Source organism: Myotis yumanensis, unplaced genomic scaffold, assembly GCF_028538775.1.
Source record: "Myotis yumanensis isolate MYYU_CA2020_CCGP unplaced genomic scaffold, mMyoYum1.0.hap1 SCAF_4, whole genome shotgun sequence".
Lineage (NCBI taxonomy): Eukaryota > Metazoa > Chordata > Mammalia > Chiroptera > Vespertilionidae > Myotis > Myotis yumanensis.
The window spans coordinates 45,783,107-45,801,848 of NW_027223755.1; the positions used below are offsets into that span (position 1 = coordinate 45,783,107).

General features: G+C 38.1%; 1 protein-coding gene across 1 annotated transcript in view; it reads right to left on the minus strand.

The window, feature by feature from the left end:
* EDIL3 (EGF like repeats and discoidin domains 3) overlaps positions 1-18,742 on the minus strand; it is a 411,761-nt gene that overhangs the window by 204,182 nt on the left and 188,837 nt on the right. The window contains exon 4 of the mRNA XM_070412295.1: positions 15,978-16,106. Within this exon, the coding sequence (XP_070268396.1) occupies positions 15,978-16,106 (129 nt within the window). The remainder of the gene's footprint in view (positions 1-15,977; positions 16,107-18,742) is intronic.

The window sequence follows — 18,742 nt, forward strand, 5'->3', positions numbered from 1 at the left end:
GGGACAATTTTGTCTTTTTTTTAAGACACTTCATCAATGTAATTCCCTGCCTCCAGCTGCCGCCTCTGATAGGTCATTATACTCTGCCCCCTGGTTCCCGTGAACCACTACTCTGGCAGGTCAGGGAACTTTTCTAGGCTTTCCTCTTAGTCTTCATATCCCTTTTCTTCTTCTTTTTTTTTGAAAACATATTTTAATTGATTTCAGAGAGGAAGGGAGAGATAGAAACATTAATGATGAGAGAGAATCATTGATCAGCTGTCCTGACCGGGAATCAAACTGTGACCTTCTGGTTCATAGGTTGATGATCAACCATTGAGCTATGCCGGCCTCCATCCCTCTTAAGAATCCCTCTTAAGATAACATGGATGGTTGACTCTGGGTCATATCTGACCCCTAGGAAATACCACACATGTTCCTTCTCTGCCATCTTCTCTAAGCACAGTCTTTTCCTCAGACACTTCCCTGCCTGCTCTGTATCAGGAGGGGGCAGATTCAGTCACAGCCTCATGTCTTTGGACCCCCCCACACAGGTGTTAAATCACCAGTTTGTATGTAATTGAAAATAAAAAGTCATTACAAATCACAAAAAGAAAGAGAGCGTTTTGTTTCTTCCTGACCTCCTATAGTCTCTTTTTCCTTTCTATTGAGACTTAATATCAATCATGTTTTTTTAAAATGAACTATTTGGTGGGGTGAGGGAGTGGGGGAGGAGGGGCAGATGAAGAGCGTCTGCTTTTAAAATCCACAAAGGCTCTTGAGTTTTGCGCTTGAGAACACTTTGAAATAAAAGTTGGGCAAAATTTTTGAACCACAAAGAATGGCTCTACTTTCAAATGATAAAACCGAATCATGTCCAAAGTCTCTGCAAAGGAAAAAATGACCAGGAGGTTCATTTTAAATATATTCTCTGAACCATTTCAGAAAGACAGGCCATAAACTACAGCCGAAAGAGAGCTGGCAATAAATATTTTTCTTCAATTCAATTGCTCTGAAGGGGAAAGAAAAAGACTCTGTTCTCTGATAAAAATGTCATTTTGAGTAAATGTCATTACTGGACTATACTCAAAGATAAACTGAAATAAGTTATTTTACCTGTGACTTTGAAATATCAATTAAAAAATAAGCTCATTAAGAGTTAAACTATCCCCAAGGAAATAAGGCAATTTCAAGTTTGTTTAGTTTTTGATATATAAGATCATTAACACAATAATACACTAAATACCTTAGATTACTTTATTAATTAAAAAGTAATTGATAGTCCAGCAACTTAACTAAATAGGCTTAAAAGATTAACCAGTGTATCTAGAGATAACAATAAGCCATCCTGAGTCAATCAACCCAGTATATAATTTAGGGTAATGTTGGTAGCAACATATTAACATGGACATTGTTATCTTTTAGAGAAAATGCAAACGGTAAGTTTCACACAAACACATAAAAAAAAGAGAATATCCACAAATGTATATTTGCAGATAGACAATGAATTTAATCCTAAATGAAAACACAGAAAATGATTCTAAAAGATGCTAGCCATATTGTCACCTAAGTGATGCCATCTAAATGGATTCCATTGCTTAATTTATTCAAAATGGTGACTCAGCCCTGACCGGTTTGGCTCAGTGCATAGAGCATCAGCCTGTGGACTGAAGGGTCCAGGTTCGATTCTGGTCAAGGGTATGTACCTTGGTTGTGGGCACATCTTCAGTGCAGGGTGTGTAGGAGGCAGCTGATCAATGTTTCTCTCTCATCAATGTTTCTAACTCTCTATCTCTCTCCCTTCCTCTCTGTAAAAAATCAATAAAAATATATTTTTTTAAAAATGGTGACTCACACATAGCTCCATGGAAATCTGGAGTGATTGCCTGCCTCTGAAAAAGGCTGCCTGGGACCTCTGGAGCTGACCATAGGGATTTATGTTTACTGCTGTGCATGCTTCACTGTGCTTTGCTGTTCTCATTACATATGCAGAGCCAATTGGGGAGAATTTGGAATAATTATTTATTTTTAATGTATATCCTGCTTATTCCACAAAGTTGTTTAAACAGCTTGCAGTAAAATCCCTGCATTTTAAGATAGTTGAGAATAAAAATAGATGATCCAAAACCATATAGCAGAGTGGGAGCAATAGGAACCTACAATTGAATACTGGATTTGAACATTAAGGTTTTCTATGTCAGGCAAGCAAAGTAGCTTTTATAGTTCTCAGTACATGATAATATTGGAGCCTCTTTGTACCTCAGAAAAGAGAAGGTTTTCTTACACTCTAACTACTGAGAACACTGGCCAGGGCTAGTTTAGTGTTTTTATCTCTCCCTCCCTTTCCTGTCCTCTCTGAAGTCAATAAAAATATATTTTTTAAAAAGTGTTTTTAAGTTACATACAATTATTTCTAAATGAATATATACACGGTGGGGCAAAAGTATGCTTTTAGTCATGAGTACACAAAATAGAGTTTATTATTGTGTATTATTATTATTTATTAACTACAGGCCTGGTGCACAAAATCCATGCAAGAGTAAGCCTTCCTTCTCCAGGCTGCCCTCACCGGCTTCCCTCTGGTACCCGGGACCTGGGCTTTCCATATAAACAGCTGTAAGCCTACCTTTGCCCCACCTTGTATTATAATGTAAAAAAAAATTTTTTTAATGAGAAAAAGTTACAATAAACATTTTTAAAGCATATTCCTAATTGTGATGGGTGGCTTCAGTAATATCTCAAAACAGTCCGGGTGAGTTCATCAATAATAATGATGGATATAAAAATATGTCATCACCATGTTGATCAATTCAAACTGTGAGCCAAAGTCTGTTAGATATTATGTGCTTCTTTGGATTTATATGAAATGTATAAAACATACTGATAATATAATAAATTCATTCAACAAATATTTATTATGCACTCACTATGTGACAAGCACATTGCTAGATATCCTATATAATCCTATATAATAAAAGGATAACCTAGGAACTGAAACCTTGTTTACTTGGCCCGTGTTAGCCTTTGAGTTTGACTTGCTTGATGTAAAGCCACTACACACTGACACAGTTCTGGGAAGGTCACATACCCAGAGCTGTCTGATTTGAATCACCTTCCACTGTGTTTACCTCTCATGTCTCAGGACCCAATTCTCCTACAAGGGTAACTCCTGTGCTGCAGTCTTCTCCAAGAGCTGTTGGCTCCTGCCTTTCAATGTTGCTCTTTTATAAAAAAAAAAAATGTTTGTATTGATTTCAGAGAGAGGAAGGGGGAGGGAGAGATATATAGACACATCAATAATGAGAGAGAATCATCAATTGGCTGCCTTCTACACACCCCTTTCTGGGGATCGAGCCTGCAATCTGGGAACGTGCCCTGACCAAGAATTGAACGTTGACCTCCTGGTTCATGGGTGGACACTTAACCACTGACACACCGGTGGGGCCCAATATTGCTCTTGAAGGATCCACAGCCTAGGCTGGGTGAATGTAGCTCACAAAGAACCTCAGTCCACTTTAGAGTGATGCACTACGGAGGCACACAGGTAGGAAAGGCGGCAGACAATGGGCCAGGCTGGGAAGAAGGTATATATAGAAAAGCAACTTTAAGAAAAACAGCGTGCTGACTGGAAACCACAAATAATGGCACAGAGCCTAGTAGGAAAAGTGGGAAGCGGCTTTCTAGATAATCTTGATGCAAAACATTGCTCATCACTCCTTTATTCCTCAGACGAAGAAGCCACCACAGGCGGTGCAACATTAAACATTATCACTATTTCTGGAGAGAACTGTAAGTGCTGAATCAATGCTTGCAAACAGGAGGCAGGGGTGGACATTCCTCCTTATGTGTATTTGCATTAAAACATATATCTGTGCAGAAAAAGATCCCTGAAGATTAAATCCCTGAATTATCCATAGCCTCCTACATACTGACCATTCATTTGACAATAATTCCCTCACCTCTCGCTTCTCTACCTGACTTTGTTTTCATATGTTCTCTCTCCTTTGCCTCAAGATTAAACTCTCCATCTGAGCTTATGGTGTCACTCCCACTCCCCTGTCTTCCAGATAATTGAGTTAAATGATATGAAACAAGTTTTAAAATGAACTACAATTATTTATCTAGCTTTCTTTATAAACTGCAGGGCTCCCCAGAGCCTTCAAAAGCTAATGAACACTGACAGTCTCCAAAAGGAAGAAAAAATGTAGTGTTCTTAAACTTATTTGGCCATAGGACTCCTGTTAGATGAAGCAATTATTTTATCTACACTAATTTCATAAGCTATTGAAGGCGTATATCCTTTCCTAGAGGCTTTTTGTTCATTTGTTTTTGTCTTTTGCAGAGCGCAACATCATGGAAGATAAGGTTTTCGTAAATGACACATTAATGGGGTAATTGGTTAACCATGGTTGAGTTGTTCACTTATTTATTTAACAAATATTTATCAAGCACCTACTCTGGGTTTTTTAGGCATAGAAAATAGAGCAAAACCTAAACAAATCAAGTTTTTGCTCTTAGCAAGCTTACTTTCTTGAGGAAAGAATAACAACAAAAAATAAATATATGGCAGATGATTAAAATAATAAAAGAGAGAGGAATAAAGAGTCAAGAGAGGGTGGAGTAAGGGCTTACAGAATGACATTTTATTTGAGGAAGTTGGAGAAGGGCGCTCTGGAGAATCGTCGCTTGTTCAAAGATCTAACAAAAAGAATAAGTGAGTGGGCCTGTGGTTATCCAGGAGAGAGAGGCCAGGCAAGTGAACATAGAGGCAGAAGCCCCCGAGTGGAGGCGGTCTTGGCAAGTCTGAGGAGAACAGTGTGACCAGAGCAGGATCAGCAGGATGGAGCAGGGTGGGGGACAATGTCAGAGATGCCAGAACAGAATGTGTCAGGCTCTTTCAATTACTATAAAACATGGGACTCTCCTCCAAGTGAAGTGGGAAACCATGGAGGGTTTTGCACACAGAATGACCTAATATCTGCTGTATTTGAAGAGGATTATTCTGGCTGTTGTCTTTAAAATAGACTAAGGACAAGTGTAAAGACAGCACAATCATTACGAGTACGTCACAGTGGATAATGGTGCCTTAGGGAAGAAGTGGAGGCTAAGAGGTGGTCAGAATCCAGATAAGTGTTTAAGTAATCACAGAGCATACAGAAGACACTGAATATAGATGACTCTTCTATGGAGGTTTATTGAAAAGCAGACAGTTAGAATAATAGTCTCTCTTCTTCTCTCTCCCCTTCCCTCATCTCTTCTTCCCTCTCACTGCACCTATTGAGAAGGTGTACATTCCTAATTACAAAACTTTGCTGTTTACAACAGCTAGTGTACCATCTTCTCTGCTGCAAAATTAGCTCAGATAAAATGAGTATTTATTTTTGTACCAATTTTTTCTAAAATGATTAAAAAAAATATTTAGAAAACCAATCATAGAAATAATAATGATAGTTTATGATGTACAGAACTTCTAATTATACATAACACTACATATATTAAGTTGCCTGGTCATCATCGACCTGAATCTAAAAGCAGGCAAAGAGCCCAGTTATTTCTATTTTACACATGAGAACACCAAGGCTTAGCATAGTCATTAGTTCAAGTTCATAAGACTTGCTAATAGCACAGAAGGACTTAAAATTTGAGCCTCTTCTACATTTCTGAACTAAACCCCCTTCATGCCTTAATTTTCCAAGTAAACTATACTCATTTTATTTACAAACTGAAGCAATTTCTTTATTTACCACTAAAATAGTCTTTTTCAAATGTTCGGGGGGAAGAATTCTCTTAGAAATGTTCTAGTTTAAGATATAGCTAATAAAATTATTAAGAACTCCAAAATATTTAAGAATAATTTGTTTCCAAAGGATATTGCCTTAAATTTCTTTAATTGATAGGTTATGGCATGATTGCAAAATCAATTAGGAATAGTGAGAGCAAAGTCAATCAAGTTACATTCTAAAAGCTGCTATTAGTAAATATCTACTCAATGCAATTGAAATTTCCAGATATCCAATTAAAATGTAAATGATGGTCTCTTTTTCATTATCATTACTGTATTTTAGTATGTAATTATATTAGTTTGATTTACATATCCTTCTATTATAATGTTTTCTTTAAAACATTCTGTATTTTACTATTAAGACTCAGCCAATGTGAAAGATAAAGCAATAGAATATATATAAAGGCATCCAATCTTGTGGGACATTTAAAAATATCAAAATTTGAAAATTCAGTATTTTAAATAACATCATATATATTTAAGTTATTGATATATATGTATATTTGGGCAAATTACATATTTTTCTTTAAAATTCAAGATGCTATTCTAACAATACTATTAAAATCAGGAAACAAAAGTCAATAATAAGGCATACTGGAAATTATAATAATACATTTGTTGCCCATGAATATGACATGAAGTAAAAAAAATTATGTTACTGAAATTCATTAACAAAAACCAAATATTTATGGTCCCAGTATAATTCACTTCAAACTATTTTACAATCTGAACATTGTTCAGCTTCTTCCAAGTCCTCATGACCACCTCAGTCCAACCTACCAATATCTCCCAGCTAGTCTCAGGCGTTCTATTCTTAACCCTAACAGAGCCTATTCTTCACCAGTGGCCAGTCATCCTCCAAACAGTTAATTCATGTACTGTCCGGCCTCTAAAGGTGCCCTTCCACAATTACAATCAAACACGAAGTCCTCTCTATTGCTTATGAAGCCCTACATCTTCTGTTCCTTGACTACTGCTCAGGTCTCCTCTTCGCCCCTCTCCTCATCATTCTCTATTCTCCAAGCATATCCATCTTAGGACTCTAAGTTTGCTACTCCATCTGGTTACCTGCCTGGCCCTTTCACTTCATTCATGTCTCTGCTCAAAGGTCACATGGCAGGAGAGGACTTCGGTGGCCATGCTCTAAAATGGCACTCAAATAACTCTACTCCATAGTCCCTATCCTTATCCTATATAATAAAAGGGTAATATGCAAATTGACCCTAATGGCAGAACGACCAGAACGACCACTCCACCAGTCACTATGAGGCGCACTGACCACCTCTCAGTCCCTTTCCCCAGCCGGCAGGCTCTGATCCCCCGATGGTGAATGGGGAACCGGGAGTGAGTGGCGGGGGAACTCGAGTGGCACCAGGCCAAGGCCCCCGCCCCACCAGTTGCTCCACACACAGAGGGCGACCCATGGTGGGGGCGGGGCCGGCTGACCCCTCGGTCTCTTCTCCCAGCCATCAGGCTCCAATTGCCTGATGGTGAATGAGGAAGCGGGGGTGAGTGGTGGTGGGGGGCGGGGCCAGCGGCAGGCAGCCTGTGAAGATGGCCCTGATCGCAGGCCAGGCCTAGGGACCGTACCCGCACACGAATTTCATGCACCAGGCCTCTAGTAATATATATTAGTACTTGATATTATGCAATACTAAGTTATATTTTTAAATTCAACTTTCTATTAAGATAATTTTAGATTCATGTACAATTGTAAAAAAAATAACACAGAAGCATGCCATGTACACTTTACCCAGTTCCTCTAATTAGTTACCATTTTGCAAAATTCTGATATAAAGCGTAACTAAAATATTGATATTAACAGATCAATCTTATTCTTATTTCTCTAGTTTTACTTATGCTTATTTGTGTGACTGTAATGCTATATAATTTTATCACATCTGTAGGTTTGTGTAGGAACTGAACTAGGATACCTCATGTTGTCCTTTATAAACACACTTACCTCTGTCTCCTTACTCTCCAACACTTGGAACCCACTAATCTGTCCTCCATTTCTAAAATTTTGTCATTTCAACTATGTTTTATAATTGGATTTATCTAGTAAATATCCTCTTAGGATTAGCCTTTTTTACTCAGCTTAATTTTCCTGGAGACAGTTCCCTCCTTTTCATTGCTGAGCAGTGAGTATTCCACTAAACACACACACACACACACACACACACACACACACCACTGTTTATTCACCTGTTGAAGGACACCAGGGTCCATTCCAGTTTTGGGGTATTACCAATAAAACTGCCATGAACATCCATATACAGATTTTTGTGTGAACTTGAGTTTTCACTTCTCTGGGATAAATGCCCAAGGGTGCAATTGCTGGGCTGTATAGTAAATATGCTTGTCATAGTTTTTATTATCCCTTTTCCCTCTTGGAATGGAAGTCCTATGATACCAAGGACTTGGTTACTTTGGTTTAGTGTTATATCCCAATGTCCAGAAGAGTGCTTAGCACAGAGTCAGGTGTAAGCATATGCCTGTTGGATGACTACACCTCAGAGACGTATAGAGATGCATTCCCATGTGCACAAGTGCTACTGCTTTTATAACTGAATGTGGTGAAATGAGTCTGCTGAAACTCTCCGTGGTAGAGACATGGCACCTGTCCCCCAACCTGCCTGAGGTGTCAGTTTGAGCCCTGAATGAAAGGGCAGTTAGGGCAGGAAGCAGAAAGGCTGAGCAGTAAAAGGATGTGTGAGTCTCTAGGGCAGTGATGGCGAACCTATGACACGCGTGTCAGAGGTGACACGCGAACTCATTTTTTTGGTTGATTTTTCTTTGTTAAATGGCATTTAAATATATAAAATAAATACCAAAAATATGTCTTTGTTTTACTATGGTTGCAAATATCAAAAAATTTCTATATGTGACACGGCACCAGAGTTAAGTTAGGGTTTTTCAAAATGCTGACATGCCGAGCTCAAAAGGTTCGCCATCACTGCTCTAGGAAAAGCCACACAACTTTCAATCCCAAGAAACACAATACAACCCACTGTCATTAAACTGGCTCAGATTGCCCTGATATCCCTCAGATCATGTGCATCTCAGTTGCCTGGTGGCCACCAGCAGAAGACAGAGTAGCCTGCCCCTGAGCTGTATTTTCAAGGTGGGATCAATAGCAGAGCCAGGGAGTTTGTATTCATTCCTAAGCACTTGTGGCAACCTAGTAATAATAAGTAAGCTCTCACAAAATATGTGTTTCATGTGTGAAAAAAATAATTTATTTCCTGACAGGACTTGGAGGACTTCAGGGGAGAATGAGGTTCTACATGGGCAAATGGTATGGAAAATGGCAGCTAACAGCAACAGGAATTTGGAAATCAATTTTAACTTCACCACAAGCTGGGAGGCCTAGGAAATTTGGATTACACGCAACCATTTTTTACAGATCTGTATTTGTGGTACCATCTCTATTATTGGAGAGATCCTTTACAAAATCCTAGGTGAATCAGTTCTATTAGCATAAATATAGCAGTTCTGTTAGTATAAATACACCACCTTCATGAGTATAACTTTCTGGCAAAATTTGTATAACATATTTCTGTTCAGAGTTTATGTCTTACTGACAATCAGATTTCTTTCAATAAGTAACAGGGAGGAAAGATTGTCCAGCTGTTATATAAATAGCAATTTTAAAATATTTTGAGTTTGTGACTATCTGAGAATTTTGTTGCAAATATCACAACATCTGCATTTGAATAGTGTCTCTGTGTAAGCATCCATTCCATACACCTGCCAGGAGGGTGCTCTTTGTGAGACTCCTGCAAAGGATGAAAACAGCCAAATAAAAATGCCTTGGAATTCTAAGGGATAATATATTTTAAAGACAGTAAGTTAATATGTTCCTCTGGCCTGATTCTTTCAACCATTTAAGGGTTCTTGCTGTAAGATAATTTGCATTATAGGAAGCAAAGACTGAATGAAAATAAAATTCAATAAATTTGCATGATTATACATTTAGTCTGGGATTCCATGTGTGTAGCCTAAGCTTCGTTTCTCTTTGAGTATTTCTCTGCTTATTTCCCTTTAAGGCATAGTAATTCCCCACAGCATGGTTCTAGAACACTGACTCCCACCCTTGGCTGCACATTAGAATCATCTGGGGAAGTTTTCAAGCTCCTAATGCCTAGACCATACACCAGAACTATTGAATAAGAATCTCTGGGGTGGGAGCTAGGCATCAGTATTTTTCATTGGTCCCCAGGTGACTCTAATGTGCAGCCAAGGCTGAGAACCAGTGTTCTAGAATCATTGGTGTCAGGTTCACTAGGGTACTTGTTAGTAGTCAGACTGGGTCCAAATTTAATTTATTAAATTGGAATATCTATGAATGAGCAAGAGAAATCTGAATATTTATCTGCACTGCCAGTTGGTTTATATGTACACCAAGTTTAAGAACATCTGCCTTATAGAGCCAGGGGGCTAACATTTACCTGCAAAAACAACAGTGAACAGGACAATTTGAAATCTCAGTCCACAGTCAGAAAAATCTTTGGGGGATGGAGATGAGTCTATTTTGAAAGTTTTCTTAGAGGTCCTTATATTTAACACATGTAAGTTATATAGTTTACAAGTGTCAGTTGTAACTCCAAGTAATTCCATGCAGTTTTGAAGTTAATACTTTATTAGGGCAGTTTTGAAATTAATACTTTATTAGGGCAAATTCATCCTCTAGTGGAAAAGGGAAAATAAAGAGGCCATCAAGCCAAAATTAGAAAGAGTAATTTAAAAAAAATAATAAATAATTACCTATTAGAATGAAGCATGCTAAGATAGGAATTCTTATAGAAAAGCATAAAGCTACAAATGGAGAGTCCTACTATTTTTTTCTAAAAAACTACAATTAAAATTATTTCAAAGTAAGGGAAATATTAAGGACCAATAAGAAGCACCAATAAATTAAGAAATATTAGTCCATTAGGCATAGGGAAGCAGGGCAGAGGATTATTAAATCCAATTTTCATAAGCATGTTATTTCCAGAACATAACACAATGTGAGGTTCTCAGGGTTTGTTGAATTGAATTAAATTGAATTTTTTATGAGAAAACTGAAGCTCAGAACCATTAAGTGTTAACTGACTTTCCATCACTTGATCAAAATAGAACAGCATCAAAACCCAGGTCTAATCCAGAATTATTGCCCTTACAGCATGCTTCCTCCAGTATAATTTGGAAATGAAAGGTCATTCTTTAAGCCAGTTGTCCTCAGCTTGGTGTGTGTAAGGATCATATAGATGCTTTTAACTTGGGCCAGGCCAGCCGCTCCCTACATGAACTATATCCAGGATACTGACCAAAGATATTGATTCAATAAGGCTGAGGTGGGGCCAGATTCTGTATGTTTAACAAGCACCACCTAACAAATAAAACATGCAATTGCCAAATATGTAATTGATCCAAATAGCAGTGCTCTTTAAAACAGCAAATTTCATTGGCTAACTCTAAGAAAAGTGAAATAGGTAAGGTACAAGAATAAAATGACTCAGTAAGTATTTGTTAAATGTATAAATCAATTAATCAATAGTATACCATTAAGACCAAATGGTTTTACAATAGTTATTATAATATACAAAGAGGAAAATTTTAGGTTAGATGTTCTTCTGGCCAACTTTCTCAGTGGGAAAGAGGACTAGAGAGCATATTATCTTGAGCTAATCTGATAAAATGGGCCACTTCTGTAGCAGTCCCCTTTTCTTTCTGGGCTTGGTGGGCACCTGGAACAGCTCATCTTCCTCAAAGAATAGGAACCAAGAAAATGTGCTCTTCAAAGGAATCCAAGGCTGCCGAGCTGTGTAGGTAGGGAAGAATGCTCAGAATGCCTTCCTTGGTAAGATGGGCAAAGAGTTCTGGGAATAAAGAAATGGTCCCTCCCTAAGGCATTAGATTTGTTACTGGCAACAAATATAATACGATTACTCTTAGCCATATTATATTTGGCTCCCAACAGAAAACTGATTGCTTAGGAATGCCTTTCAAAAGTCTAAACTCTAGACAATTTTGGTGTTTAATTCATTCTGTAATTTACATTTTATAATTACACCCACCCACATACACACACATCTATATACGTATACATACTACATGTTTCATATTATTGTATGGCATTTTAAGAACATGTCTAATTTGGTAATTCTATATAAAACAATTATTACTCATTATTAGTTTAATAAAGTTATAACCTCATGCTATTCTCATTACCACAAAAAATGTATATGTAATGGCTAAAATCCAAAACACTGACAAAAACATGCTATTGAGAATACAGGACAAAAGGAACTCTCATTTACTTCTGATAAGTATGCAAAATGACACAGCCACTATGGAAGGCAGTTTGAAGTTTCTTATGAAAATAGATGTACTCTTACCAATTGATCCAGCAGTAACACTCCCAGATAATTATTCAAATGAGTGGAAAATAGGTCTAACAAAATCCTGCACCCGAATGTTTGTAGCAATTTTATTCATAAATTCCCCAAATGAAAGCAACAAAATGTTCTTCAAATAGGTGAATAAATAAACAAACTGTGGTGCACCCATAAAATGAAATATTATGCAGCAGGTTTTTTTTTTAAAGCTATCAGGTCATAAAAAGACATGGAAGAACCTTAAATGCCACTGCTAAGTGAAAAAAGTTAGTCTGAAAAGTCTACACACTATATGATTCCAACTACATACTATAGCATTCCAACTATGTGACATTCTAGAAAAGGAAAACTATAGAAATAGAAAAAAAAAATCAGTGGTTGCCCAGGGTGGTGGGGTGGGAGAAAGGATGAATAGGTGGAGCATTAAGGTCAGTGAAACTATTCTGTATGAAGCTAAGGTGAATACATGATATTATGTATTTTTTTAAAAACTAAATAACTCTATAATATAAGCAGTGAACCAAAATATAAACCAAAATATTGAGTAATAATGTATTAACATTATTTTATCAATTATAAAAAATATAGCATATCAATATAAGATGTTAATAATAGGGGAAACTATGTAGGAGGAGAGATATATAATAATGCTCTGCTCAATATTTCCATAAGCCAAAAATCATTCTAAAAACTAATATTTACTATTTTTTAAAAGAATATATAGGTAATAATAATGCTGGTACTAAAGCCTTTTTTCCTAATTTGCAACATATTGACAAATTAATCATTAAAGTATACATATTGACTATGTATTTGTCATGTCTGTATCATGAAACATAAATTTTTTAACTACTTAGCTATATTACCAAAGATATTTAATTCACATTCTATCATATAGAAGTAAATTAAATAGTTCCCCCATATGTAAATTTCTGAAGAATTTTTAAAATTCTTTTCTCAAAAGGAATGTCATATTCTATATCTCTCATTTTCATTGATTTTTCAATAAAGTTTTGATTTGCAAAAGCCACACTAAATATTTTGCCTATAATTACTATTCTGTAACTGAATGCAAAGTTGCTACTTTAATTTATGAGATGATTACTTTTAGCTACTGAGAGCCTTGGGCAGTATTTCTCAAACTTCAATATGCTTGGGTGTCGACTGGGGATCATTCTAGTTGGTTTAAGGTGGCACCTGACAATGTGCATTTCTAACAAGATTCCAGGCATTGCTAATGCATTACCACACATTGAGTATCAAGGTTTACATATCTAGGCCATAAAACTATTACCACTGGGGGAAAAACCCAAATGCCTACCAGTTCTTGCAAAGCATTAAAAGAGCTGCTTTGGTTTTCTCCTACCTGGAAAAGCTCTCGGGGCTCCCAGGACTTTTAAATTCTTTCAATTTAATCTATAAAGAGGAAGGCTTGACAACCTTTATACAGTAAGCAAGCTACCCATTTAGTCATAATACTCTCCTAGCTGGTGTGGAACAAAGATAATCTATTTCCAGTTCAATTCCTTAACTTCTATGTCTTCAATTGCAGAAAGGCCAAGGGATTGGCTTGAGGTCACTTATCCAATAACTGTAAAGGTCAGGTGTCAAATCCAGGTCTCTGATTCCCAAACCAGTTCTTTCCCTCCATTCTCTGTTACTTCTAATAGTGATGCACTTCAGAGAATAGGGATCAACTTGTTTACACCACAAAATCCCAGTTCTGAATTGAATAGTAAAGCCTAGGGCTTTCCATTGAAATTCCTAACATGGGTTTACAGTTGGTGGGAGATCAGCTGCTGTGGGGGGTTTCTTTGTGCTTCACAACAAGCCTTGAAATTCAACATTTTATGTGGGTTAATGAGCTTATTTGAGGATGGTGTAATCTATGAGAGAAAGATGTGGATATTCTACTTTAGGGAATGGGGACAACAATGATTTGTTCTATTTCTCCAAACATGATGGTGCTTTTGAAAGGGCTCACGTCCAGCCAATCTGTGGGAGTCAGAAGCAGGTGGACCCCGCCCCACCTGTGTATGTCACCCATGATGATTGGATGTCTCCAACGGGACTTCTAGGCTATTAGAGATAACTGAAACGAAAACATTTCTTCACAATATGAAGAAAAAAAATCCCAGAGGTGTGAGAAGAGTTTTGTGTTGTTGTACAAATATGAATTAGAACTTAGATTTGGAGTTTCCCAATCTCTGGTTTAAGGGCAAGCCCCAACTTCTCATTGACATCAGCAGTAGTTTAGGGTGAAGTGGCTCATAAATATGAAATATTTAAGTGACATTAGGATCTACACGTGCCTTCCAGACACTGCCTTTTTAAGGATTCCTAACAGTAAGAATCTGCCTCTGTACTTTTAACCTCTCTCTCTCCTGAGGCCATGCAGCACAGAAAAGAGGAAGCTGCGCAGGTATGACCTTTGGGTGCAATTCCTGCCTCTGAGCACTGTTCTAATTCCAAGGGAGGGATCTTCTGTAAGTGTGTGTGCCGTGTGCAGGCAGCTCTGAATTAAGGAGCTCAAGTTGGGTAGCCTGACGGTCTCCTTCTGGGCACAGCTCTGACACACCTTGTAGTTTTGTTAGTGAGTTAGGGATATTATCTCCATGGGATTGAGTAAATATCAACTAAATGAAGGGTGCCCAGGATTCTGGGCTCCCAGCTCTGTCTCTCTGGGGAAGTGTTGGATTCATGTGTGGAGGCTGAGCAATGATGCCACCATAGGGGAGAATCAGCCTCAGCAAGTCGGGACCCAGGCTGAGAAACACAGTCGCTCTCAGTTCCTCTTCGGTGACCTGAGCTCAGAGACAATTACAAATGCTGGTTGTAAGGAGCACAAATGCCCCTTGTCTTCTCACAGGCTTCACAGCAATTCCACAAGCTCCCAGGGATGGCAAGTCCCCAGAAAAGTATAAAATGCCCCCAAAGTCTCAGAGCCAGGAGACACACTATATTTTTTACTGGTGGTTGGAAATCTGGCTCTGACTGACACACCCACCTTGGGCTTAGGCATTCCTAACACCAAGGTCTTAATGACCACTATTCAGGCTCCTGTCTCCACGAGTCCCGCCATGTGTCATGCATCCCCCTGTTCTCCTCCCTCTGACCAACATCCTATCCCCCATCACGACTCGGCTCACAGGCCGCAGCCTCTGTGAGAGCCTCCCTGACAGGCCAGTGTGGCCGCCCTGCTTGCTGAACCCCTGCAGCAGTTAAGGGCCCACCTGGCCCATTTGGCATTTATGTTGAGCTTTACTTCTGAGAAGAAATCATCACAAGTGGATATATTTTGTTTAACTTCCCAGGATAAATAAGAATGGGGATAAAGGAGAAAAGTGCAAATACCACACTTGTTGAACTTTCAAAGATTTTCATGCAAAAATGCCAACATGTTAAGAAGGAGGAAACTGGCTTATAGATAGAGCAGGGGGAGGGAGGGTGTTTTATTTTCTGGGTATCATCTCTCAAGCTAGTCTACAAAATTATATCTGGAAATCTTGAAGAATGTAGCTTCATGACAAGTATAGAAGAAAGAGACAGGTATCCGTTTAATAGAAAGAGCTACATTTTGCAAGTGTGGCTGAACGCTAATGAAAAGGGCAACAAAAGACTGACAGTCCCCATGCCACAGAGAGGACAGAACACAGTCTGGGAGTCCTTGCCTGGGGAGGTGGTGTATTCAGTGTGCAAGAAGCAGCGTTAGCCAACTGCCAGGGCTCTTTGCTGCTCAGAGATTCTATTATTCCACTCCAAACAAAAATGATAATGACTTGTATACTTTGCAATCAATAACAATAAAAGCACAATGACCATGGATAACTTACTGTGCTGACAATGAATCCCATTAAATCCTCGGGGACATTTACAAACATAGCCTATGAAAGTGTCCCCGCGATACGCTTCACTTATTTCACAGGTTCCTCCATTATGGCATGGATTAGGAATGCAGGGACCTGAAAGACAGAAAAAAAAAATATTGCTGCATAATGCATATGCTCTAAAGTAGACATTAGGTCAACATTTTACGGTTAACCGTTTTATAGAGAAGTGTTTTGAATATTAATGGTATAGCAAAATATATGAGTTGTGTGAGCTATGAGGATCAATGGGCTTGTATCCTGGTTGAACCAATTCCTAGCCCTGTGGTCTTGAAGGATTTATTTAACCTCTCTTAGCCTCAATATCACTTTCTATTAAATGTCAATACTAATAGAATCTACCTCAAAGAGTAATGATACAGATTTTTTGAAATCACACATATAAAATACTCAGAGCAGTGTCTGACACACATATCAAGCATGCATGCAAAAAATTAGCACTAAGTGTAGGTTTTAAGGTCTCAGAATTGTAACATACCTTTTGCATGTTTACAAACTAATACTGGATGGCAACTCCTGCAGCTATTCAGGCAGCTCTGTACCCTGCTGGTGAGAGAATAAACCTGCAAATTGACTGTAACCATATAGGCCAAGTGATGTGGATATAGCTGGCTGCAATATTTTATAGACTCTGTATTGAGAGTTGGTGGTGGGGCATACTTCTGGAGAATCATAAGTTTTGCCAACCCATAAGAAGTAGCTCATCAAAAGTTGCAAATATAGAGAAAGGGTAATAGTCAATTATAAGCGTTGAGAAAGTGACTTCACTAGAGTGACTGGTTCCTGTGAGGCCAATATGCTGTGGTGTTCAGGCTCTCTTGGAGAGAACCATGCCGGCACTGTGGGGTGTAGAGCTGGGCCAGTCTACCCAGACCTGGAACTCCCCTAATGCACCTTCTTTATTCCGGGTGCTCCTTTGGTATGGTTGAGGTTTTCTCAAATGTCATGCCAAACTAAGGGTTTTTCTATACAATCTGCCTTCCTTCCTTTTCACCCTTTTAGAGGTGACAGGCTCCTACTTACTTCTGCTTCCTCTCCCCTTTTGTTCATCACAACCATCTCCCAACAAATCTTTGGCACCTTTAATTGTGTCTCATAGTTGGCTTTTTAGAAGATGCAAATTGACTCAGGAAAGATTCCAGAAAGATTCTGAAGAAGGGAAGAGACAAGTTGAAGAAAGAAAAAGCTTATCCTGGGTGATGAAGAAACACCAAGGGAAACAGTATACTTTAATTTTGTTTATTGTTTGTTTTAATTGGAGAGAGCAAAATGCCTGTATAAGTGAAAGAGAAATCACTGAAGAGAAAGTTAAGATGTATGTATCAGAAAAAGAAAGCAGGAGTAACCAAGTGTCTGATTATGTGTGAAGTGTGAATTCCAGAGCCCTGGAGGCTATTAGTCAAGAAAAAGAGCAAATAGTTTCAGAACAGACTAGAGTGAAGGCAAAAGGGTTTGGCACAAGAATAGTGATAACTTGAGACAACCGGTGGGAGCTTCAATAGGCAAGGCTGTTGGAAGCGCGCAATAGTGAATGGTACTCAAGCAAGGGTCAAAGCCACTTAAGGACTTATGGAGAGAAAGGGAAAGTCACCGTGATCACTTTGAGGAGTGGGACAGGACGTCAGCAACAGGAACCACTCAGGGGCTGGGCAATGTCATCTTGCACTGAGGCAAGACTTTCTAACTCTACTTCTTTCTCCAGCAGCTGTCTTTGACACTTGGTGTTTTTCAGTTTAACATTTTGTGAAATTTAGTGGTTGAAGGACCAAATAAAGATATGCATGACATAAGAAACAATGTGGCAACTCTATAGTGGCTGGATCTTTACTTCAGATAGGGCTGGCTTTACAGAGTGAAAATAAATCAATGTATCTGTGATCTTTCTCCAGATTTCTCGATACCAATACATTTTCTTAAGTGGGCAGTTGTGCGCAGTGAAGTACATGTCAATTGAACAAACCAACGCCAGCCCATGAGGAAATGCATTGCCAATGATTGAGACAGGAGGAAGGTGCATGACCAATCATCAGTTTGTGGCAATTTGAATCGTCTTCTTCTATTACTAAGAGATACCAATCATGCTTCAGAACATATCTCTCCTCTTCTTTCTCAGTTTCTAGTTGTTTTGTCCTTTCAAATGAATTAACATTTGATGATGACTTATAATTTACAAATTATTTTCACATAAATCATCTCACTGATTCCGCATAGTAACTTGATGAGATAGTTGTCATTACCATTCTCTTTTACATTCTTAAAAAGTGAAGGTCAGAAAGATTAGATAATGTATCTCAAATAAACACCTATAAGTGATACATTTAAGTTGCAAACTAAGAATGTGTGGTTCTAAAAGACACCCTTCCTTAGAGAATCAACTAATTAGAGAAAAGAGAATAAAAATGTTATTAGCGTTTTGATTCACCATTTCACTTCAAAATAAAAAAAATAGATGATGTAGACCTATTTTCTTAACTGGAAACATAACTGCTAAACTAAAAATAAATCTAAGTAATTATAGTCAAAGAATTACATACTTTCAAACAAATAAGGAGCCTCGGAGATACCTACTCCCATCTTTCCATTTTGCCAATGAGAAAACAAAGCCTAATCAGCATTCAGTGATTCCCCTTCCCCCAAAAAGAGCAGTTGATACGAGGAAAATTGGGTTTAAGGAATTGAATCTCAGAGGGAAAAAGTTATTAAAACCAAAA